This window comes from Sander lucioperca, chromosome 8, assembly GCF_008315115.2.
Source record: "Sander lucioperca isolate FBNREF2018 chromosome 8, SLUC_FBN_1.2, whole genome shotgun sequence".
Classification (NCBI taxonomy): Eukaryota; Metazoa; Chordata; class Actinopteri; order Perciformes; family Percidae; genus Sander; species Sander lucioperca.
The window spans coordinates 20459513-20484728 of record NC_050180.1 but is presented as its reverse complement, the minus strand read 5'-3'; the positions used below and the strand labels follow the sequence as shown (position 1 = coordinate 20484728).

At 40.7% G+C, this 25216-nt stretch overlaps 1 protein-coding gene across 3 annotated transcripts in view; it reads left to right on the top strand.

The window, feature by feature from the left end:
- LOC116047696 (multidrug resistance-associated protein 4-like) overlaps positions 1-19733 on the top strand; it is a 40879-nt gene extending 21146 nt beyond the window's left edge. For 2 of the 3 annotated variants that reach the window (XM_031296630.2, XM_036004492.1), the window contains 11 exons: positions 1180-1330; positions 2118-2237; positions 2389-2499; positions 2622-2722; positions 3790-3981; positions 9620-9775; positions 12612-12701; positions 13161-13333; positions 15593-15698; positions 17900-18034; positions 19374-19733. In XM_031296630.2, coding sequence (XP_031152490.1) covers positions 1180-1330; positions 2118-2237; positions 2389-2499; positions 2622-2722; positions 3790-3981; positions 9620-9775; positions 12612-12701; positions 13161-13333; positions 15593-15698; positions 17900-18034; positions 19374-19451 — 1413 coding nt within the window. In that variant the 3' untranslated portion in view covers positions 19452-19733. Of the gene's footprint in view, positions 1-1179; positions 1331-2117; positions 2238-2388; positions 2500-2621; positions 2723-3789; positions 3982-5200; positions 5528-9619; positions 9776-12611; positions 12702-13160; positions 13334-15592; positions 15699-17899; positions 18035-19373 lie in introns of those variants that run through there. The other variant, XM_031296638.2, reaches the window with a different exon arrangement.
- Positions 19734-25216: the final 5483 nt, after the last annotated feature.

The following is a 25216-nucleotide window of genomic DNA, read 5'->3' as shown; positions in this document are numbered from 1 at the left end:
GGGCTCCACTACAGCAATGGTTAGACTAGTAATACCCTCTTATCTGAACTGCAAATGGAATTGTGTAGCTTTTCATCATGAAACTACGCTGAAAGTGATCATGCTTAAATGTGTGCTTAAGTGGCAGATAACATCCGTAATTAAGGTGCTAAATTAAATTTTCATCTCTCTGGGCTAGTCTGAGACCACTGAAGGTAACAGTATGATCTTAATCTCCACGTCATAGGATTCATTTCTTAGGATGTGTCTAATTTCAGGGTTTGAGGTTTCAGTTTTATCATCTATCAATCAAATATGAAATATGTAACACCGTATACCTTTCAGAAGAAGAAACGGTATACAGTGGTGGAAGAAGTATTCACATTATTTACTTAAGTGAAAGTATCAATATCACACAGTCAACACACTCCATTAAAAGTTAACTTAGGGGTCATGAGATGATAACAGGTGTAGGAAAGAAGAAAAAACTAAGATTAAAAGTAGAAAAAAAAAAAAAAAATCAAAGGTAGTGAAGAAGTATAAAATTGTGAACACATAATAACCACCACAGATGTGAAATGGTGAAAGCATTTTATTTAACCATAATGATACTTTACCAGATTCTAAACACTGGTGGGTGCTTTGGTGTCGTCAGACTCATTGCCTCCAATCCTGTTTAGGCAGCTCTGGTATCCTGGTCTAGATGTGTCACAGAGCCATTAACACGGGTGATGAGTCACTGTGTTGTTGAGGGTTGTGTGGTTTGAGTGTGATGTATCAGAAACCCACAGTGTGGTTCCCAGAGCCCTCTGCCAGTCACTGTGGCCATGCCTGTTGGCTGGCTGCTCTGCCAGGGAAGCTTACAGGCCAGAAGTGTTGAAGGGAAAGCCCAAGGGAGCCAGGGATATGAGCTGCAGTGGCCAAGTGGTAAATTCTCACCTGCTACTAAGTGAGAATTAGCGCTGTGGTCGTTTTCCTTTCACACTGTGAGTCACATAACCTAAGTCCCACAACCTGCTGTTACCTTTCTGTATGTCTGTAATGGTCTCACACAAATACAACTGAAATAGTTCCTCTTGTTTAGCCTCAAGAAATAGGCCTCACTGCCCTGGTGGTAGCCCACACAGCAGCAGTGGAGCTTTTGTCTCTGTTGCTGTTTGCTTAATATTGTGCCCCTTTCTATTTCTCTTTCTGTCCCAGGTTTTTCTCCAAGTCATCGGAGTGATTGCAGTAGCTGCCGTCATCATCCCCTGGATCCTTATTCCTGTTGCTCCACTTCTTGCTGTCTTCCTGTTTCTGCGATGCTACTTCCTGGAGACCTCCAGAGACATAAAGCGCCTAGAGTCTACCAGTAATTTTTTATTTTATTTGGGTGGGGGGTGGGCATGTCCATTTGTGGTAAGAGACAAAAGCAGACCACAGGAATGCTAATAGACCATTGAAGAAAGTCGTGGTCATTAGCATAAAGGCTAAAGGTGGCGGTGGCCTATGGCTCGGCCACACGCAGTTTCCTCAAGAGACGGGAGTTCATGACATCACATACAAAGGGGAAAAATGCCAAGTGGGCATGACTAGGCTATTGAAGGCTTTAGTTCATCTTTTTTATTCTGGGCTGAGAGCCCAAATGTACATTGGACAACAGGTTCCATCATCTTAAAGAACAAAGGTTCTATTAAAAAGGCCAGAGGAAACATTTAGGTTTTGTCTCTGGTTTTGTAAGCCTAACAAATAGAAACAAAAGACCACTCAATTGCAACCTTTCCCTAAATCAAACTCTTTGTCATCAGAAGCATATTCAATGTGTGTATGACGCAGTTCGTACTTCACTATTGATTACCACATCACATTTCTTTTGTGTATGCCTTCTGAAAGTCAACATATTGAGAAGAAAACCCCGACACATCAGGTAGATTATGACTCACTTAAAAACACAGTGAATTTAAAGACATAAAAGCAGTCTAAAACAGTGTTCTACATAAAAGCAAATGTTTGGATTAAAACTCTTCAAAACTGTCCTAAGTATACTATAAGGAATGCATTTGTGTTGAAAAATGTCATTGTTGAATGTATGGATAGCTGGTTTTACAGATGCATGTTTGCTAACAGGTGCATATACTGTATATATTTTTTTCTTTTAGCTCGGAGTCCCGTTTTCTCCCACCTTTCTTCCTCTCTCCAAGGCTTGAGCACCATCCGTGCCTTCAAGGTTCAGCAGAGGTTTCAGCAAATGTTTGATGGATATCAAGATCTTCACTCAGGTGAGCATTAAAAATATATATTTCAGTTAAGGATATTAACTTTTTATCACGCCCTTTCAAAGCCATTTAGACTAATGTTATTTTGTTAAAATCAGCAATATTTAGACAGTAGAGATTACATGTATTATCTTCTCTGTGTGTTTGTTAACAGAGGCTTGGTTCTTATTCCTGACTACTTCTCGCTGGTTTGCTGTACGCCTTGATGGAATTTGCTCAATTTTTGTCACCATCACTGCTTTTGGCTGCCTTTACCTGGGGGATGGTACTGTATGGGATTTGGATAAAACATTTGACATTATTGACATCAAAGACTTTGTTAGTGAAACCATGGCGATAAGCTCATGACTGTGTGACCGTATGTTTACTTTTTTTCTGATATTACAGGACTGGAACCAGGTGCAGTGGGTCTGGCTTTATCTTATTCAATGACACTTACAGGCATGTTCCAGTGGGGAGTCAGACAGAGTGCAGAGATTGAGAACATGGTGGGAACATTTACATTTGAACACTTACTATACCTATTCATGTAACAATTTACAAAATATTTAACAAAATTCTGGGCACATAAAATAGGTCAACTAACAGAACTTAACTCAGCATTAACACACTAATATAGTATATTAAAAAAAAAAAAATCTCTAAACTAGGAATCCCATCCCCCCATGATGTGGCAGGAACTTGGTACAATCTGATTAGCCACTTCCTGTATTTAATAGCTCTGCTTTGGTGGGCACATCTTTTGCCCAGGCCTGTCAAGATGTTCCAACTACCAGCAGCAGCACACACCCTCAGCACTCGTAACTCAAAGAAATAGAAATAGAAATTATAATGATTCAAGGCAAAGTTATTTAAAGTCAAACTAAAGTGTGACTGTACAGATGTTAACTAAAGGTGTGCATTACAAATAGAAATGAACTGCCAACAATACTAGTATCATGTATAAAACAAAAGCTATGTGTCATTTATCTGTTTGCTGATATATGTGCGTAAGGTCAACAAACAAGTGTCAAAGAGAAGAAAATGAACTATTATGTGTCAACTTAGAACACTAAGGTGTGTGCAAGAGGATTACTGATATTTAAATCAGTTGGGAGGCAGCATGTGCGGCCGTCACCGAGGGTCTAATGAAAGACACTATTGAGTTGCATTGTGGGAAATGTAGGATCCAGTGTTTTTGACTCATTCTTTAGACTAAAAGTCAACATTTCCGCGTCTGCTGCTTCGTTTTTACGTGTTGTCTGTGGTCCCCCAACTTTATGGAAGTGCAATACTAAACTATTAGAGTACTCTTTTAAAACACAAATTGACTGCTACTTCACTGGTTAGATTATTGTTTGCGATGGTCAAATTAGAAATACTAGTAGGACATGTGACATGTCATGTTTGCTGTTTTATGTTCAACATAACTTTACGTTTACTAAAGCTGAAGTTATGCCATTTTCAATTGTTTCAAGTGATCATAAGAGCAAAATGTATGAATCAGAAATCTGTCTTCACAACATATTGTGTACTTCTACATGTTCTGTGAAAAAGATTGCCTTATCTTTTGTAGATGACATCAGTGGAGAGAGTGGTTGAGTATGCCGAGCTGGAGAGTGAAGCACCCTGGGAGACGGACAAACAGCCTCCGCATGATTGGCCCAAGGCAGGCTCCATCACCTTTGACAGAGTCAACTTCTCTTACAGTGCCAGTGAGCGCTTGGTCCTAAAGAATCTGACTGTTGTCTTCACATCCAGAGAAAAGGTTCTTGTCTTTATTCCCACCTGTGCATGCTTACTGGTGTGCACAGCCTGTGACTTAGGTTGATATGCAGCTAGTGTAGAAGGCGTGATGTGATTCTTTTTTATGTGGCATTATTTTCAAATCAATTATTAAAGGGACACCATATTGTACTGCTGAATCTTCAGGACTATACCATTTGTGATTCATGGAATACATATCATGTAATTAAGACTGTTCAAGTGGATCCATTTGTTCCCAATTTGCATTTTGAGCTACCTGACGGTGACAACTGTTCATTCACTATAAGAGAGAGGAGAGGCCGAGGGAGAGCGGCGAGGGAGGAGAGAGAGGGAAGCAGAGGAAGATGGTTGAGGATGATTGAAATTGTGTTTAATGCAGGGGGTGTATTTTGCATGGCTATGGTTGGCCAGGGCGGCTGATTTCACAATGGATGGGTTGATAAGTGTGGAGGCCCTGGCTCTGACAGCCCATGGGAGGGATCTCTGCCACATGCCATGGGGGGGAAAGGCTTTGTACATCCTGACAGTTCCCCTGACACCCTTTCACAAGGAAACCAACCACCTACAGTACACAATCCTTTCACTCTGGCCTTCACTACAGTCACATACTGTACATAATCATATAACCACTCACAACTCCAACTACAACAATAACACCCATTGTTTAGAGAGAAATAGCTTAGTAAGAGCATATTACTCGTCTTCGAGACAAAATCGATGATGCACAGTCCTCACTTTTACATTTCATTATGCTAAAAACCAACTGCACAATATGATTTCTAAAATGAACTTTGACAATCTTTTGTCTGAAGTAAGCTGGAAAAGGTAACGTGACAGCTTTTTTTTAAAAGAAAGCCAAGGAATGTCTGACTGATCGATGCTGAACGCTGTTTCAAATGCATTCAAGAAAAACAGAAATTTTTGGTCATTAGTTTCAATAGCTTAAAATAACCTTTTGTTTACATTCATTTACTGCCAATCAGGTAGTAGTGTGGTGTTCTTATAATGCACAGAAGGTGGATGGACGGGTAAATCTCTGGGTTCGCATCTACTACTGACGTACTAGCAGTCAATATCCTTTTATATTCACCCATTTACAGGAGCCAGCTCCAGGGCTCCAATATTGTGCATGCTCACTCACTGACATGGCTACAGGGACACTAAATGGAATGGAGCCATCATGTTATTTATTTACACCTGTGCTTTTTCTGAATTGACAGGTCAAGATGTCTGCCGTGAAACGGGTCTATCGCTCATATGAGTATGGATCATTACTGTTGAAGAACAAGGCAGCATAATGGAAAGGGATCATGAAATGAAAGTCTTTGTTTATCTGGTTTGGGTGTGGAAACTGCACAGAATGTATGAAAAGATGTTATGCACATATACTGTAGACACACAAATACGAGTTGCATATTATTGAAAAAGGGATAAGCATAAGGTCCTCAACCTGCTCAATCTGCTGATGCAGAGCATACTACTGTCAGCATTAAGTACTTTCAAATTAATTCCATTAGCAACATTTGGCATTTTTTTCATAGCAATCTCCTCAAAAGTCTGCAAATGTCTTCCCAGGACTCTCAGCATCCTTTTCTCCTTGGCAAGGATCATACTCCTTCCTGCCCTCTGCCCTTGCTCCCACATGAGCAACGGGTTAGTGACTTTTGTTTCTCTCATAAATTAACAGCCTCTTGACCACTTTTCATTTGAATATTCAGAGTTGGAGTTGTGGCCAGGCCTGGGCAGGTGGCTCTTCCTGTGGGGTCCATCCCTGTGACATGAGGACCAAATGCAAGCACAATTGAAATTCATGGTATGGTACAAGGCCCTTTCCTCCTCCTGCCTTGGGCATCAGGTTATGGAGAGCAAAGTGATTACTTGCTGTTGAGAATATTTTTTTGTATAGCACTTTTCAAAACAAAGATACAAAGAGCTTTGCAGTCAGGAATAAAACCCTCCACAGACTGAATACAAGTAATCGTTTAGACAGTGAACCTGCTTGTTGACTAATACAGATTGAGGTGACTTCTGCCAGGAAAGGATGACCCAATTGTGTGGAGCTCCTATTCAACAGCTCCATCTGTGAGTCAGTGCTTGCAACAATGTTTTCTACTACTGCTTTGAAAACATTCAAAGTGTGAAAATCTTTGTTCATAATAAACATCTAAACTTTTTCACCTTCGCTACCACCTGGGTGGCATGCCTAGGTTTGGGTCCTGAGAGGTTTATGTGTCTAGGATGTTTTGGCACTGTGGTGAAGCCAATGCATGCGTCCACAGTACACTATTTTTTATAGGGAGGGTGCTTATTCTGTCAGAACTTCAAATGTCTGTTGTCTGTGCACTCTTTGCTGTATCTTCTGCAAAAGAGGGTATAATTCTACTGTCACAGTAAATGTGTCGGTGACATCCTCTTGACATAAGGTCACAAAGAAGTTAAGGAAAGATTTTTTTCCTCTTCTGAAATATTTCCTACCTGGACCAGGTAAAGGCATCCAGTGGTACGTTCCTGCATTTGTCATGTAATAATCACCTGTGTTTATTGAGGCCCTTTTAGTGGGACCATTTCAGCCCACTGCATAGCTCTCTCTGTTTGTGGTGAATTTAGACAGCTTTACTGTGCTTTTGCCTTGGCTCAGAGTTATTATGTGTTTCAGTACACCCAAGTGTTGTGGTTACAGAGGGAGATCTAAGTTGTGCCACAAACCCCACACCCCATTCTGTACGTCTAATAACAAGTTCATTCATTTAGATCCTGGATCGTTGAGCTGGTCCTTCTAACCCTCCAGCTAAATGGGTACAGAGGGAGAAAACATTTTGGTAAACCCCTGGCTAAACAAAAGTTGGCCATTGGCTATGTAATGGCATATAACAAGTGTTGGCAGGCAGCAGTGTGTGGCATCAGCAGCCCAGTTCAGTAGAATAAGTAATGGTTTGCCTTGTGATGTAATTGTTTTCACCATTTCCATTTGGTTCTTGGTTTCATTTGGGTCTTTGCCATGGGGTATGCTCAGCATTCAAAAACACTGCGCAGTTTGATCTAGACTGGTGATGTTCTGTTTGGGTCCTCTTTAGGTCTGTGTGTTTAACACAGCTGTTCCTGGAATGATTTGGGAATGCATGGGCCGTACAGTGAAGGCACTGGCTAGACCTGCAAGTATTAATGGCAGGGTGACCCTGCTTTTCCACTAGACACAGAGGATGAAGTTTAGTAGTTCATCTACATCTAGTACCATTTTCAGGTCAAATATGTCCAATACTTAGTTTATGACCAAACACCTGCAACACTAATGATATTCCCATCAGCCTCAGATGTACTTTGTGTTTAGCGCAAATGAGCAAATATTACCATGCTAACATGCTAAAATAAGACAGTTTATGATGGTAAACATTATAACCTCTAAAAATCAGCCTGTACATGTTGTAATTGTAGTATTGTAATTAAAGTATTAGTGAGACATTCAATACAATCTAGGGAGACCAGTTTGAGTAACAGATCTGTGAATTTGAAGGCTTCTCAGGTGCCCAAAACAAGACAGGGGTTTATAATACTCAAAACATTATACAACTGGGAAGGTAAACTGTAGCTGTAGCTACTGTCAGTCTGAAAGCAGCCTTTGTACTCTTACATCCTGATTGGGTGGCTTGTACAGTACATTAAATACACAGATACAAAAAGATGGGTAGTTAAAGCTTTATTGCGAAACTTTTTTTATATTAATGAACGTCTGTTACATTAAAGCCATTGCCAAATGAGTTGATACAAAGCTAATTAATCAGTTTACCAAAACACTCTGTATTTCTCTGCATGGCTGTGTTTAGAAATTGTTGTCGTCCGGTGGCAGAATCTCGAGTGAAGATAATTACCTTTTCTGAAGAGTCCATCGTGTTTTTTTAAATCCTACATGTCCTCCTTGGCTACTAGCAACTGCGTGGAGGAGGGGTGGGGGCGTGTGCGCAATTACGGAAGGCTTGTGTCATGTGGATGCAACAACAGTGGTGTTGTCATTACTTAGAATCAGACATGTATAACGTACTAGAGACCCATACTTGAGTAAAAGTACAAGTGCTCTATCAAAAAAGTGACTTGAGAAGAAGTTGAAGTGCTCTTTAAGCACCACACTTAAGTAGAAGTACTAAAGTATTCAACATTTTTTGTACTTAAGTATTGCAAGTAGTTTATTTTAAAATGTACTACTCAAGTACTAAAAGTAAAAGTACAAGTATTGTGTTATGTAGTTATTAAAGAAAGCAGTCAAAAGTTTGAATATCATATTATTTATTATTTCAAATGTTTAGCCTAAAGGACACTCACAATTCCTTTGGCTGTAGTCAAAAGAATTAACAAATATTATATATATATTATATTAAAAATAACAAATATTAACAAATACTGAAATAAAATGTACAATTATCACACTGTGCAAGTAAAATGAACATCCTCTCCAGCACAGTAACGATGGAAGCCCCAAAAAACGTATCACACACTAGCTAGTAACATGTGTGATGTACAGTGGAAAGTTAGCAAGCTAGCAAAATACAGATAACTAGCAGCTTCACATCACAGGGTAAAACGGTTAACATTCAGTATTCATTTCAGACTGAAACAACTCAGGAATAGCTTAATCTGCTGCAATAATAGCTAAATAGAAAGAGTACAAACTTACATCGTCTCTGACTTCTGAACAGGCAACCGTAATGAAAAGAAACATAATCGATCTCTGGGATTTCTTACGTAACTTACGTGATAGCGTACGTAACTAACGTAGCTGTAACTACATACACTGTAACCTACATAGTCTCCGTAGCGTGAGGAATTCACAACAGTAACGAGTAACGATGCAGCATATAAAAAAATGTATTGCCGTAAAAGTATTAAACTCATCGAAAATATGTACTCAAGTAAAAGTGGAAGTAGGAGAAAAAAGAAAACTCCAGTAGAGTACAGATACAGTCTTTTAGTACTTAAGTACAGTAGTGAAATAGTTCTACTTCATTACTATACATCTCTGCTTAGAATTCCTCATGGGGGCGACAGAAACTATGCACTATAGCTTTAAGCATACAGTGTAACACTTATAGAGCCTTGTTTAACGGCTTCACGTGTTATCATAGAACTGAAGTTATAATGAGTAACTACAAATTTCCAACCTACAGATGTTGGCATATGCAATGCGTGGAACTGTTGGACTATGAAATGAGCACTTTTATAGAATATAGCACACTTTAAAATAGCTGCCATGAATCATAAACAAGCAAAAGGTCCAACACAAAATTATACAGGTGATGGCATCAAGATGGGTTCCCCGATGCCATCTGAATAAACTTATATAATGATACATCCAAGATACGAGAACATTAAAATGTTTAAACATTCTTTAAAAATCTGGTATTTTCTCCACTATCTGCCAAAATCATGGGATTACTGTCAAAAAAAGAGATTTGTTATACCTGCTTGTTGTAGAACATAATGTTTGCCATCAATCTCTTTTTATCTCCACACGATACAAGTGGTTCCATTGTACTTATGTTCCCTTGATGACATGACACAATAAGCACAAAAATGATTAATAGCCTGAGGGAGCATGACAATATATTGTCTTTACACATCTAAAAATAGTTCTCATTTCTCCACTGTAGGTTGGCATTGTTGGACGCACTGGTGCTGGTAAAAGCTCCCTGATCTCTGCCTTGTTCCGGCTGGCAGAACCTGAAGGACGAATAATGATTGATGGTTTTCTGACTTCTGAGATCGGTCTGCACACCCTGCGTCAGAAAATGTCCATCATCCCACAGGTGACTTTTTAAATTGCCCTCAGTCTCAGCTGTTGTCTTTGCACTTGAAACTGCATACAGTAACCGATATGTAAATCTAATAAAATATTAGGCATCATCATGAAATTAGAACAGCACGCAACTTTCAGCATGATATTACAGGATGTTGTGTTTAATGTTGTCCTTTTCTAAAACTGCTGCACTTTTGCTTTGACTTCTTCTGTACTTCTTTTGATTTGTCAATATTGAGAAATGGCTGATGAACACTGATAACAGACACCTTGGTGCTTTAAAAAAAAAATAATACTAGCTTTTAAAAAGCTAAAACAAGTGAGGAAATGTACAGTCGTCTCTCAGGGGATTTCTGAAAGTGAGACAAACAGATGCCTTGAGACAGTTTAACTTTATTTCCGCTTGTTGAAACTGATACGGCATTAAGAAAATGCCAGCCTGCGGGTGAGTGTCAGCAGAGTGGAGGGAGGGGAGAAGACTCCCACGGCCTGTACTGTGAAGAGAGCAGTTCCCCATCCCTGACAGAGGATTAGCCCTCTACCCCCCAAACATGGGAAAGCTGCTTAGAAGAAGTCTTCCCCCATCCTCACAGTCAGAGTCACCTTGTACACCGTCACTTAGCCCAAGTCTCAAACATTTCTAGGGTGCAGCCAAGATGCCCAAAAACCGTTTCATTAATGCTTTTCTGTGGATTTGATTTGGCATTGCTACTACTTCAGATAAAGTTTTACTCCCTCATCCAAACTAGTTTAAGATATGATGTGTGTTTGATGTGATTTTGTTTACTCTTTCTCTCCTAGAGGGAGAGACTTGCACAAAGTGGCAGGTTACAAGTCAGAACTTTAACTGCACGCCCATCTGTGTCACATACTGGATGGCATTTTTATGATTGAAGTCTTACCAATAGAGTTTCTCTGTGTCATGCTCTTAGTTTTACAAACTTATATAGAGAGAATTCTCTTGGATTTACACAAATCCATCTGAAAGCCTTTCTATTCTCCTGCTAGACGTAAGAGATGAAGTGATAAAGTCAGCCTTTCACATGGAAAAATTGCTAGTTGCCTTTCCTTTTCATGTGGAATTTTGAGTGTGATATGTATACTATACATTGCCAGTGAGGAGTTTCATTATTTGCCACCCCCCGATTTGATTATGATAAGCTTGTATTAGCATATGGCATTAAAAAAGGATCCATTTCAGTTTCTATTGAATTCTCAGGAATTACTTAGTAAAAAAATGAATTCTGTGGCAAACAGAGGGCTTAGAATTGGTGGAGCACATAATCGGTCTATGGAAAGCTGTGCTTGAAAGCAGTTTTTCCGACCTAACATTGAATCCTCAATTAAAGTGTGTCACAAAACTAGTTTGAATTGGGACTTCAGCTGGCTTAATGACAAGGCGGGATTTTTGGTGACAGAAGGAAAAGCTCATTGGAAATAAAGAGATGGAACATTTTCTAAGGAACAGGTAGCAGGGATGAAGTCCTGAAAAGCTTAATTTCTTCTGGATGAAAATTGAGCAGTTAGTCCTGAGCCTTCTGACCTACATGGAGGTTTGTTGAGACAGAATTTTGTATTTCAGGGGTGTGTGCTGTGTGCGTGTACACTGCATACATCTCTGTGCTTACATACCTGAGTGCATGCTGTTTCAGCACTGGCTGTGAAGCTGACCTGTCAGAGAGCAAAGATGAAGACGTGGAGAGTGAGTCACATACAAGAAGTACTGTAACCTTAACGCAGGACACTCAGCCTTTTAGGCCCATTGTGTACTTTACTCTTGCTCCTGGTCTAATCTTACAGTTGCCAGGTGAACAATTACTATCTCGATTTGGATTAGATTCATGTCTTGAGTAAACTAGATTTATCAAATTGCTTGGACTGTGATGAGGATACAGTTGAAGTCTATCAGTTTTTGTTTTGAGCAGTTGCTTGCTGCTCTGCGTCACCTCTATTGCTGTGATAGTTTTTTTCAAATGGCCATTATAACCATTTAGTGTCATACATTCAGTTATGTTTCAAAGGAAAGCACAGCTGTATTTGTTCACCGATATAGAAAAAAAGCCATATAAAATGCTTATCTACAGCAGCTCTGTACAGTCTCTGTATGACAACCTGGGAGAGTCCTAGCAAGTGTTCAGTAAATCATTTCAACATTGGAGCAGAATTTATGAATATATATCTGACCTGACACGACGAGATGGCAGCTTGCTCCTGTTTATCAGGTTTACCACAAACTGAGTGGCATGTTGGAACAGTGCCTGTGGACTTGTTGGCTTGTACATCGGCACTATAATAAAGAGCTTTATTTACTCTCTTAAAGATGGCTGTGCGGCTGAACCTTGATCCAGGTGTGTGGCTCACCATAAATACATATCTCTTGGACATCCTAGCTGTCTGAGATCTGAGGCTGTCCTTTTCATGAGGGTAGTCAACTGATGCGATAACCCCTCATGAAAGATGCTTGTGCGTTTGACAGAGTAAAGCTGTTACTTACATTTTGAGATTATCATTTCTAATACAACTACTGTATAAAAAGTCTTGGATGGTAACAGTGACTAGATGTTTTTGTGCCATATTATATATTCAGACAATGTCGCACAGTTATTATCCACCATTACCAGTGCACAAGCTCTGGTTTTCCAAGTAAAAAGATCAACTTATTGAAGCATAGTTGGCCAGAGCATTGAATAGAGATCCTGAGTGGAGCAAGCCCTTTGTGAACATCTTCCCCTCAAACATTGCTTAGCGGCGCTTTATAAAGCTTGTCTTAACCCTTTCATACATCTTCCCCTTGTCATTATCTTAACTGGCCACGGCCTTCTCTTTCTATATCCATCTATCCACAGGACCCAGTTCTCTTCACTGGCACCATGAGGAAGAATCTGGACCCTTTCAGGCAGCACACAGATGAGGACCTGTGGAATGCACTCCAAGAGGTACTCCAGCGTGGCTCTGAATGATTCCCCCTCGCCGGCCCAGGGGGGGATCCCTCTGTCCCCCTGTACAATGCTACCATTCAGCCTCCCTGCTCGCCACAAGTCATGGGGGGAAATCCCATTAGGGCCATGGGGCCCAGCTCAATGTGCGGCTTGTAACTGGGAACCATTGAAAGTGCTGGGGGAGATGTGTTTGGGCAGTCAGGCCAACCAGGATGAAGGCTCCCCCCATAGTGAAGGGCTTCAGCTCCTGGTCCTGCCTCTGAATGGGTTTGGTGGCCTGGATTAAAGCTAGAGGCTGGCCACAAGAGAGCACTGGCCAAGGTCATCAGTGGACCTGGCCCTGCATTGTGCCAGGCGGTTAATGGGTGTGTTTGGATAGCTCTTTAAAGGGATCCCTGCAGGAAGCCTTTATGAAGGGGTAATGAAGGGTTGGGGCTCTGCTCTCCCTCTCTGCAGGTGCAGATGAAGGCCGTGGTGGAGGACCTGCCCAATAAGCTGGAGACTATGCTGACTGAGTCCGGCTCTAACTTCAGCATGGGCCAGAGGCAGCTGGTGTGTCTGGCCAGAGCCATCCTCCGGAAAAATCGCATCCTCATCATTGATGAGGCCACAGCCAATGTGGACCCAAGGTCAGGGGACACTCAAGTCTACAAGTAAAACATTTTACAACGTTTGAACAGTCCTTTCCACATGTAGTGTGTTTACTGTAAACAAGTGCTCCTTTTAGATGGGTAGATCTTTAATCTAGGTTTAATGAAACTGTAGCACCACAATTGTTATACAAACTGAAATCATTCCTTAAACAATACTTCTGTTCAAGCAACTTTGCAAATAAATCAATATCACGTATGTGTAAGTGAAGCCTTAAAGCTACATTGTGTAAACATTTCTCCCATCTAGCGGTGAAATTGTATATGACAACCAACTGAATATTACTTTCTGGCCCCTCCCATTCCGAGCGCGTTCTAACTCCTACGGTGGCCGTATTATTCCAAGAAGTACGACTTCTTCCGTGAGTGTTCCTTCCAGTGTAATAATAGTTTGACGTTATTTATCGTTATTCTGTATATTGTACGAGATTAATAGTGTAAGGCAATGTTTACAGCGTAGGAGAGAAGCAAAGGAGGTTTGTGTTTTTAATATATTTCTCTGAGCAGTATGAACAATGTCAATGAAACCGATATTAGCTCCTAGTATCTCCATCGTTTACACGCAGCTGTTCTCAGTAGCGGTTTTTGGCACGGGCGAAGCAGGCAGCCGGCCGGGGCAGCATTTTTTCATGACACATGGGGGCGGCACGAGCACTTTAAAAAAAGTCCTCAAAGCGGTTTTCTACTGTATTATCAATCATTTCACCGTGTCGGTAATTGGCAAATTGGCGCCCCTGCTTGCTGAGAAGGTACCGTGCACACTGCACAGAGAAGCTGTGTGAGAAGGGGAAAGGGGAGGGGGGAGCGGTGGAGCGGGGGACAGTTCACCTCTGGGTCTAACAGGTTGCTGGGCATAGGCGCCAATACCGGTGCTTCGCTAATACTGAGCACCCGCGAAGGTGATCGCGGTTATGTGTCAGTTAAACTTTTCATCTCCAATCCTATCCTGAGTTGAAAGATAGCCTACTTTACGGCTTTATTATCGAGTTGATAGGCGTGTGTGTTTGTGTCGGCTGCTGAAATACAAACATTTTTTGACGAAGGGGGGTCTCGCAGTGGGTGTAATTCAATGTAGACCCGCCACTGGCTGTTCTAGCTGTAGCTAGTCTGCGTACGTGAGTTGTCTGCCAGGGAAATTACGACATGTGATTACGTTTATGTAGACAATCCTTTTTCATCATTGACGTGAGGAAAAGTATCCTAGACGTTGTTCTAGCGTTATGCACAACCATGCTATAGTTAGCCAACAACTATAAAACTTCAAATTTACACAAATAGGCAGAATTACCTGTCGAAAAGAAAGCAGGCAACTTCGGTGTCCCTTTTAAAATCTTTGCTCCTTATGAGCTCTTTCCATCTTGGAAAAGCCACTCCAATATTAACTTTGATCTTGTTGCTTTGCCTGTTGCGTTGTTTTAATTGTCTTTTTAACTTCCTTGGCGACTCCGTTACATGTCCTCGAGAATAGGCGCAATCCTCCATTTTCAACAGGCTTTCAAATCTGACGGCAGTCGCAAGTAATCTTCTCCCCCTCTATGGCACTGAGTGTAAACGTGCGAAATGTGTTTTAAAGATGGAGGCGCAACATGGTGGCCATCATTCAAGCGACTCGCTCGTATGTATTCTGAATGATTCTGAATGGCAGATTCTATGCGTATGAGAATACTTTGATTAGTTAGTGGAAGTAATTACACATGAATGAGCACATATTTGTGAAAGAACAATGTTTTTTTTGCTAAGAATCAACTCAAAAAATTACACAATGGAGCTTTAAAGCAACACTAGAGAACGTTTTGTAACTTAAAATAATGTTTCCAAAATCATTTCAGTGGTTCATCAACTCGTAAGAGGGTGAACGGCACTTCTGCATTCGCTTTGCGGCTCTCTACCGGCTATAACCACACTATGCAAGTTTGCCAGATCGGGTAGTGGATCTGTAGTTCAAATGAGACATAATGGGACAATTCCGCTTCCAACCTGTAGGGGGACCGAAGCGGGAACAGTTCTCTAGTGTTGCTTTAATGAAAAGATGCACAGATTTAACACGTATCATCTATAATGCACACTGTTGGGGGGTGCATTATAGATGATACGTGTTAATCCTTTTTTATGCCTTCTACTGCACATACCTTGCTGCTGATGAGCCATTGTTCAGTGTTAAGTAAAAATCCCTGCCCAAGGGTCTAAAGGAAGAGGGTTTTTTTGTGCTGAGGTGTTGTGTTCCCTGCTTCTTTTTAGAACTGACAGCCTCATCCAGCAGACTATCCGGGACAAGTTTCAAGAGTGTACCGTCCTCACCATTGCTCACAGGCTCAACACTATTATTGACTGTGACAGAATACTGGTAAGTAATAAGGCAGTAAATTTCCATTGCCCAGCACTTTAGTCAGTATTTTAAATGAGACCATTATCCTTCTGTTATCAGTTATTAGTTACAGACAGAAGAATGGTGTTAAACTACAAATAACCAGCTAGAAGTTTGGTGCTTTTAGTCTTAACATTGTGTGATATCCCTTCACAAGCTTGTTCTTTCTTATCAACTATAATAAATACGTAATAAGGACAGAATATGTAGTATACCGTGAAGTAACCCTGTCAGAGAAATGTATCTAGTTCTCTTAACAATTACATAGTGGTGTGATTAATCAAATTACTTTACTTCATGCAGCATGGAGGGAAGACCGGGACTGGTGTTCTCTGAAGTTTCTTCAGAGTGCCTGACCTCATGACAGAGTTGATTCAGTCAGGCATTAACGACATACACTACCTGAGCCCTGAGACCAATGCTCCTTTTAATGTGAATGTACTTCCGCAATCCCTCAGGACAAGAGTCTTTTTGATGATAAACTCAGTGCAATGTCAGCAGACTCTTATCTGACAAACTCACACACAAAGGACCCTATTTTAACGATCTAAGCGCACGGCGAGAAGCGCCTGGCGCAGGTGCATTTAGGGCGTGTCCAAATCCACTTTTGCTAGATTGACAGCGGAAAAAGATCACGAGCGCGAGCAGATCATATGATAATACTATTTCACATTGTAATATTTTTATTTTTAATGTTTTGCATGTTTGTGTGTTGATGTGTGTGCACTAAGGCTCGCGCTGTTCATGAGTCTAGGCCCATTTTACTAATGCGCTGTTAAAATAACAATGGAATGCTGCGCTATTCACTTTAGACCAGGTTTTTGTTGGTCAATGGCGTGATCACTTCCCGCTGCCTCAAGATAGCAATACGCCAAGAATTCACCTGAACACACCTCACTGTAGGACCAGCACGCCCATGGGCACTGGACGGTCTTAAAAAAACAAAGACACTTGCGCTGGGCTTTGCGCCGCGCTGCGCTGGGTGCAAGATAGGGCCCAGTGAGTCACAGGCTTCCCCAAAATCAATATATTGAGTACTTAAATATAAATGTTCGCTTCCCACACCCTGCAGAAACATGCGCCTCATATTCACTACTGCTGCCGTGCGTCAAACACACCTGAGGTTCAGAGCTTACAAACACCTCTTTCATTCGTTGCAATGAGCCTGCTGAACAATCTTTACAGAGTTTTAATTCACTTGCTTGATTTTGCAACAGCTGGCCTGATTTCTCCCTCACAGCATTCTTTCTCATTGAGCCTGCACCCGGGCCACTTGATCTTTGGCCCTTTCCTGCTACTGCCTGCAGAGGTGCCAATTAGTGCCATTTGTGGCAGCATTTGTTAAGCGTCTATGGAGGACATGGCACGACCTGGTGGCTGCTCGGTCACTGAGAGGGTTGCTGAGAAAAGCCAAATATCACACAGCAGGGACTATTTCACACCTACACTTGTGTTAAATGCCCCCAGATTGTTGCACACTCAAGGGGAACTAGATTTTGGTCCACCTGAATTGTCTCTTCGAAATCTTAAGCTGTGCCATATTAAGATGCAGAATATTTCCATACAAACTCCATCTCCTAGTGTCCTGTTGATTATGAAAGCAACAGCAGAAGTCTCCCTTTCATACTAAACCATCCCTGAAACTGGGCTTTAGCCATAACAAACTGCTCATTACAGCTGCAAGGGGATTGAGCTTGTTAAAATTTGTCTGTGATATAATTGTTGTCTTTTCCAAACTACTTGAATTGGCACTGTTGTTTGTGTGGTTTCTATGGCATGTGATGACACAGAAATGATGGTAATTTTCTAGAGTGTCTTAAAGGTGTGATTGTTGGATTTGACTGAGGACCACCCCTGAGCCGCTGAAATGCCAGGATAAATACATGGATAAATCACTGATCTTCAGTCTGTCAGAGTCAGCGCGCTAGACTTTCACACTGCTAACAGGCTACGCTCATTGTCCGTGGCCCTGTCGAGCACAAACAAACACCAGTGTTTGCTGTTGCATGAGTCACATAAAATGGATGGTTCCTATGTGCAGAGAACTACTGTTTCTCTATTCATATTGCACTGTCTGCATGCATCACTCAGCAGCGAAACAGCTGAAATGTCAGTTTTCCCTAAAGTAAAGTATACAGGCGCACACACACACACACCCAGCATTGTATGTGTGATTGCAGGTTTTGGATGCTGGCAGGATCCAGGAGTATGACGAGCCATATGTGCTGCTCCAGAACCAGGAAGGGCTCTTTTACCAGATGGTCCAACAGACAGGCAGAGCCGAGGCCGCCTCACTGCTGCACACAGCCAAACAGGTAACCACACCCATCTTTGTCCCAGTACGGGGCTGTCACTAAATAGAGTCCAGCCGTGGCACACTAATCCCAGACTCTCCCTTTAACTCCAGACTTCATTGCTCACCCCTAAAATAATACAGTTAAGCAAAAGAAGATGTGCATTACCCTGACAATGCAAAGACACTTGATTACCATTTTAATTTAAAGTGCTTACTTGGAGCATTGCAACACCATAACATTAATTTCAAGAGAGAAATTGTCCCCTTTGTAGATTTACATCCTCTGATTTTATCAAAGAAACTCTCCATATAATCTTTTTCTCATAATGTAATTTTGAGATCATTTTAGAGATGATTCTAGAAAAGCAGCTTTCTTTGCGCTATATCTATTTGGAAATATTGGGTTTAACTTCATCGCGATTTGGGATAAACTTTCTATGGGGATTACTGTAATAGAGAATGTCCATATTTTTTCTGTGTGAAATTCATTTGTGATGTATTTCCCCTTCAGACACTGAACAGATAAGAGCCGGCTATTCATTGTTCAATTCCATTTTATGTGCATCTGTCTGGGACTACAGATACCATATTGCAACTTCAAACAGGTCTTTGTGAAATAAGAAAAAGTAGGCATCATTCCATTTTCTCTCTGTCCCTCGCACAAATTTATCAGCAGAACTGTATCTTCTCAGCCAGAGGAGTGAAATGAGTAAAATACTGATTTCAAAGACTCAGCACACTGTGGTATTATTTGGTATCGTCTTACCCTGCACACTGGCGGATTGGTAGTGACATTGTTCAAGCCCTTACATTTTCCTTTCTTTATTGTAGGATGCTTTCCTTAGATCAGATTACTGCAGCATCCATAACTGTCTAGCACCACTTATTAAATACTGAGATGGTCCACATGTTGTGTGTCAAGTTTCTATAGTTGTCAGTCAAGGTTTAAATACATTCAATAATCTGATATCAACCTCTGGTTCCTTTGTCCATGTTAAAAGAGAATCCCAGAGTAGACGGTATATCTCTGGCTGAGGCCAACCTGTTTTCACCTGTTTTGCCTCTTTCTCAAACTTACTGTTATTGAAATTGTTAGTCTGTCAAGCCTCTTTGTGTTAAGAAATCAAGTATTTTGTAGAAAAATAAACTCAAATGAAACAAGTAATTTCAATGATTATCTCTGATATTTTTCCTGTGAATTTCACAGAGCTAAATAAGCCACTTTTGCATGCTTCAGCGGGTGACAAATCCCTTCACCCAGCTCTGACTGGATCTGTCATGAATCACACCTCAACAGATCGTTTAGATTGGACTGCGTGTTTGTGTTCTGTGACACCGCTTCCCTGATGCACTTCCAGGTTTACATGAACAAAAAGCGAGTGACAGACGTGCGCTGCGCCAAGGACATCTGTGCCATCTTTGAGACGTCTCTTTGACAGGAGAGTCGCTGTGGCCCTCATGCTCATCATCACTGACCAAATCTATCACCAGATATACTTAGATTCCTTCCTGTTTATTAAAATGTATTTCGACTCCCAGCAGGCCGAATGTAGTATTTGATTGGCGTAGTCCTTTGGTGTGGAACAGAGGCAAGTATCTGAGGCAGGGTGTACCTTTATTGACATTATATTACTGCATGGCTGTTTATTGATTACACCCTGCTATGTTTATGTATACATGTTCTGGCCTCTTAGGTAGCTTCAATTCGGCACTAGTGCAGATATTGGATGTGTTTATCCTGGTGCAATTAATTATTGGTGGCTTAAACTATTCCTTTAAGGCAAACATTGTTTGGTTTCATTATTTGGAAAATGCTTGAAAAGACAAGGAGAACCACAGGAGACAGCGAGCGATGTTTTCAATAATTATTGTGCCTTAATCAGACTATTGATGTTTTTTTGTAATTGCACTGTTTTAATTAAGTAGTCTTCCAGCACTTTGACGATAGTGGTTTTATGTCTACCTCAGCTCTTGTCTGGAAAGAACAGTAAAGTTGAAATGTAACATGTCATGTACTGGCAATGATAATGACTAACACCAAGAAACATTTATTGCCTCTGAAAAATGTTCTCCAGTAATACAACTTTCTCTCTTTACTTTTTGATAAATGGGCTGTTGTGGCTTTAAAAGCATAGCACTGACATGAAATTTGGTATGACTATTTATAGCTATGTATTTATTTACATTGTCTAAATCGTTGCATAAGGTAATATTTCAGGGAGATGCACTTTGTAGTTTAGTCATAAATAAGTGATACAAATGATCACTTATAATGTAGATCAAGTAAAATTCTAATTACTACATATAATAAAACAGTATTTCTTGAACGTTTCAGTACTCTCTTCATTTTGTGTTTCAAACATTGTCTTGTCTGATATTACATTGACTCACTAACAATTTCCTCCCGCTGTTGCTCATCAAATGTCTGAATGGTGTGTTTGCTTCAGGTCAGTGGTTACAACTGGTCTTGACCAAGATGCTACAAATTGGTACGTGGTTAAGAAGAACAACCTAGTGATTATCTTGTTGAGTCAAGTGATTTTTAAATTCTGTTTCATGGTGGTGTAGTCAAGTGGTGTAGCTATTTACTCTCATTTTGGCATTTTGCAATATGATGATTAAGTCCCATTTAAAATGTAATTGTGTCATCACCAGCTCAATTAGAAAATAACTCGCCTTCATACAGAAAAGAGCAAAGCTGGTGATTACACATTGAGAGATGTCTGTCAGCAAACACTTAGCTTGCTATAAAAGGCTGTATTTAACCAGCACAGATTTGGGTTGTGAACTGCAGGACATCAGTTCCTTTAAAAGCTGAGTGATTTACACAATTCATTAAAGCCAGTGAATCTTCAGCCAGCGTCATATTAAATGGTTACTTACTCTCAAATAGCCCCTTGGGAGTTGAATTGTTGGCTTGCGAATAGATTAAAGTTTACATTGAAAAGATAAATTGAATTCAGAGGTAATCAATAGCATAATGGGCCAGTGAGAGGAGCCTGCTGCCTGAAATGAAATTACCATATTTTTAATCTTAATTTTCCACTCTGTTTATCTGACAGTGTGGATGTGCAATCCAAACAGATAATGAGAGAGTGGGATATTGACAGAGAGGTCCTCTGGAGTGCTTGTTTCAGTGATTAAACGCTGTGATCTGTGATTACTTTGTGTCGGGTGTCAGGCTGGCGGCCAGGGCCCGGGGAGACACAGGCACACAGCAGCTGGAGCATCATGGGTCTCCGAGGTGCTAATGCACCTGACACAGCATCGACAGCATTCGAAACCCTATCAGGGACTGCACCACACGGCAGCTGCCACAATAGGAATACTCATGGCACTATCTACATCAGTCAGCATATATCCTCTCTGCTCTCCCCTCGATAACAGCCAACACAAGAATGGTGACAAAAAAGTTTGCACAATAAGTATTATTAACCAGATACCTTCCTATGTTGCCCAATAATGGATCCATTTTAAGACATATCTGAATAGGTGTGCAAATAGCAATGCCGTCAACATAGTGCTGATGTAGCTTTAATAAATAAATGTCTGAGAAACCTTCCTGTCCACACAATGAAGTTTAATTCCAAAGAAATAAAACACAAAATAAGAGTCAGCACAATGTGGAGGTAGTGAATGAAATGGTGCATTCACACCGTAGCATTTAGCCCATCCACACTTTAAGAGAGGAGTGATACGTTGGTGCTGATTTGAGGATGAGATAAACGTCCTATTCAGTTAAAGATGTTTCACTGTCAGTTGAGAGAAAAATAATGTAACAAGTATCTACAACAACGGAAGTGGTGTAAATTGTTAAAGGTTGTTTTGTTACAGGCCAATAAATAAGTAGTCTCAAGGCCATTTTGGGTTGAGGAGACAATGTTTTTCACAAACTTTGTTGTGCCAGCATTTTCTTTTGTGACGGATACTGCTGTTTGACAAATGGAAACAAATTGCATGGTGCAGGCGCCTGAATGGCAGGGAGTTGGGGAGTGTCAAACTCTGTGCTGAAAGACGATGAAGCGAGAGCCTCAGGTTTTTGTGGGCGACTCAGACCTGACTGATCCCAGCATAAAGTACTTGTTGAAGAGAAGGAGAAAAGGAGAACAGGATTTCGACAGGCTGCAGTGAAATTAGGAGAATTGACTATGGCGGCTTTGTTCCTGGCTGGTGACATGGGGTGGGGGAGATGGGGAGACTGGAGCGATTCCCCAGAGACTGCGCTCAGCCTTTCTAAAGTGACTACAAACTGAATATCTGACAAGTTCCCAAGGCCTGACATGACTCTGTGTGGAGCTAAGAAAAACAAACAACAAATGGCACGTTTTTTAAGATACATGTGGTGACACTGGATGCACTGTGTTAGAAAATGGCTTTTTATCTTAAAAAATAAAAATAGGTTCTCAATTCGGAATATGTTGATGCCAAATTTTTTAGATTGTGGCAACAACCTAGTTAGACCTAGTTTCTACCGTGGCAGACTTTGTGAAAGTAGAAACTACCATGTTGATTTTCAACTTAATTAGAGGGCTTATAACTAGTAGTTTCTCTTTGATCATGCATCACAAAAAAAAAACTGAAACATGCAACTGCAACTAACTGCAAGTAGTTCTTCCGCGCATGCACACGTGAGGTTTAATAAGCCCCACTGTATCATGGTGCCTCAGCAGTTTACTGACCACCCCGGACTGGCCGACTGATACTGCTACAAACAGTAATTATAGGTCACATGTGTAATGGATGATTGTGCTTTGTAAACTCCCCAGGCTGTGGTTTATTTCAAACTGTGTAGAGTACACAGTTTGCACACAAAACAAAATAGTGAATCTAATTATATTTTTAAAGCATAAAGAGTAACCTTTTTTTTATGGAAAAGAAAATTAAGAGAAACCGAATGAAGATTTGCCTGGATTTCTGTAATTTTACCTGCCCCTGCTCCTTTGAATTTAACTGGCTAATGTGGCCCTTTGAAAGGCCACCAAATAGGAAACCTCTTGGCATGCTTTAGCCTTAAATCCTGGGCATGCTCTGTCACCTTCCAAAAGTGCTGTTTGAGTCTTAACTGTGAGAGAAAGCAGCAAAGTGGATGGCAAGACAATAGCTGAGGGCTTATCTCATCAGTAAATAAGGCTTATTGCTTAAAGCTATATAAGGCTATGCTTATTGGTGATGTCATCCCTTTGTGGAAGATTGATGAAGCTTGAAGCAGGGGGCATAATGTGAGTGTGAATGTGCATAAGTGTGGAGGAGGAGGCCTAGTGCACCAAACTCGAGAGTTTGTAACTTTCCCCTGCAGAGTTTGATTTAAAATGTATGACATATTTTAACTGCTGCTGCACTAAAATTGCCGTCTTTGGAGGTAAACTAACCCAAATGTACTTCAAAGTTCCATCTGGCCAGGGGGCTTTTATCCTTGGCCATGAGAGCGGTTGATGTTCTGTGCATGTAAACGTGCAGCTTTGGGTAAAGGTGGGGACAGCTTGTGTCCCCCACTATTGTCTGGTTGCATTTACGTGGGTCCAAGGGCCCACTGTGTCTTTTCGGGTTACTTTCTCATCATTTCTCCTAATGTAGAGACCCACAGGGTTGGTGGCAAGCGCACAATGCGGCTGTTGTATGGTTACTGTCAGCTCTCTCAAATAAGGCTTCCTGTTCATTAGACTTCTTTTCACCTCCGCACAATGCGCCGGCTTTGCAGCAATAGTGAGTCGACGCCCATCTCTTCAATGCCATGTGAATAGTTCTAAATAGTGTTTATGCAAGCCATTGTTGTCTATTGTGTACCCAGTCTTAATGCACAGTGATTTGCCTGCTTTTGTAGCCTGGGTTACATTATCTTGCCTATGTGGCTTCAGATGCATGCCTGGCCTTTGAGCCAGTAAACAGTCTAAAAGTTAACTCCCTATGGACAATGCTAAAGATGCCTGATACAGTGGGAAAGAGTATACTAAATGTCCCTCTATAATTACTCAAATGGCTTCTTCCTCTGCTGAGTCCATATCTGTTTTCAACTTTGTAGTTCCATCTGAAAAGGTCACACCTCTCTAATTTGATTTTCAGGATTTAAAGGCATTTTTTGTGCCCCCCACCCCCACCCCCCCGAAATGTAATAATTTAAAAGAAAGTTTGGAAAAGAGTCAAATTTAACCTTAAAGCTGATTTTAAATCATAACATGAGGATTATTCTTTTTTTTGTAATAAATACATAGTAAAGTTGATACAGTTGCTTTGAAAGATTAGACTGACACTATCTGTTGCACATCAGGTGAAGAATGTCCATTCACTGGGGAGATGTATTTAAACACTGTGTCTTTATTCTTCAAACTATCAGGGTGAAAATGAAAGGGTAATACAGATAGACAGCCAGGTGGATAATCTGACACACATCACAGTCAAAGAATAAAAACTTTTAAATCTTAAAGATAATGTCAAAACGATATGTCTTGTAATGGGAATTTTCTGTTTTGTGACTCCGATCAGTTACTTTAACATGGATTTCTGTGTTTGTATCACAACTTTATTTGATTAAGCTGATTTGGAAAAAGATAAGAAGCAAACAAAATTGTGCATTTGGTTCAATTCATGTACATTTGGCTTTATGCTAAGATAGCTATATTTTCTGGCCCACTATAGCCCTAGCTATAGTTTGTGGCCCATCTGTTTTAGTAGTTCCTGCTCTACATCCTACTGTTCAGTTAGCATGAGGTTGCTGCCAGAGCACTTCAGAAATATTATTGCTCATAGGAAGTTAAGTTTGATTTTTTTTAAAAAACTAAAAAACAAGCTTTTTCCCTAGAAGAAAAAAAAACATTGGCGACACCTAAAATGTTTTTCCAAAAGAAAACAAAATAACCCTGAAAATTGAGAGAGCAGGAATGGGCAGCATATTATAGCCTTCATCTGTTTGTGGCATTGTTCTAGAAAGCGTATACATCACCTCCAGAGAGTAACTGATAGGCCTAACCATTCATTTCTTGGATAGATGCACAAAAGCAGGAGATATCTGCGGCACAGATTATTCTCATTTCAAAAGCATTCACAGTCAAGTTTGCAGAACAGAAAAAAAGATGCTTTTAATGCTGGCCAATGATTACAGGTGAGTGATGTAACTGATAGTTGGCCCATTATTGTTCGGAGATTTGGTGTGTTTGACCCCCTAAAGCATTCTGCTGCCAAGGGAATTTAAAACAACCTTTGGACT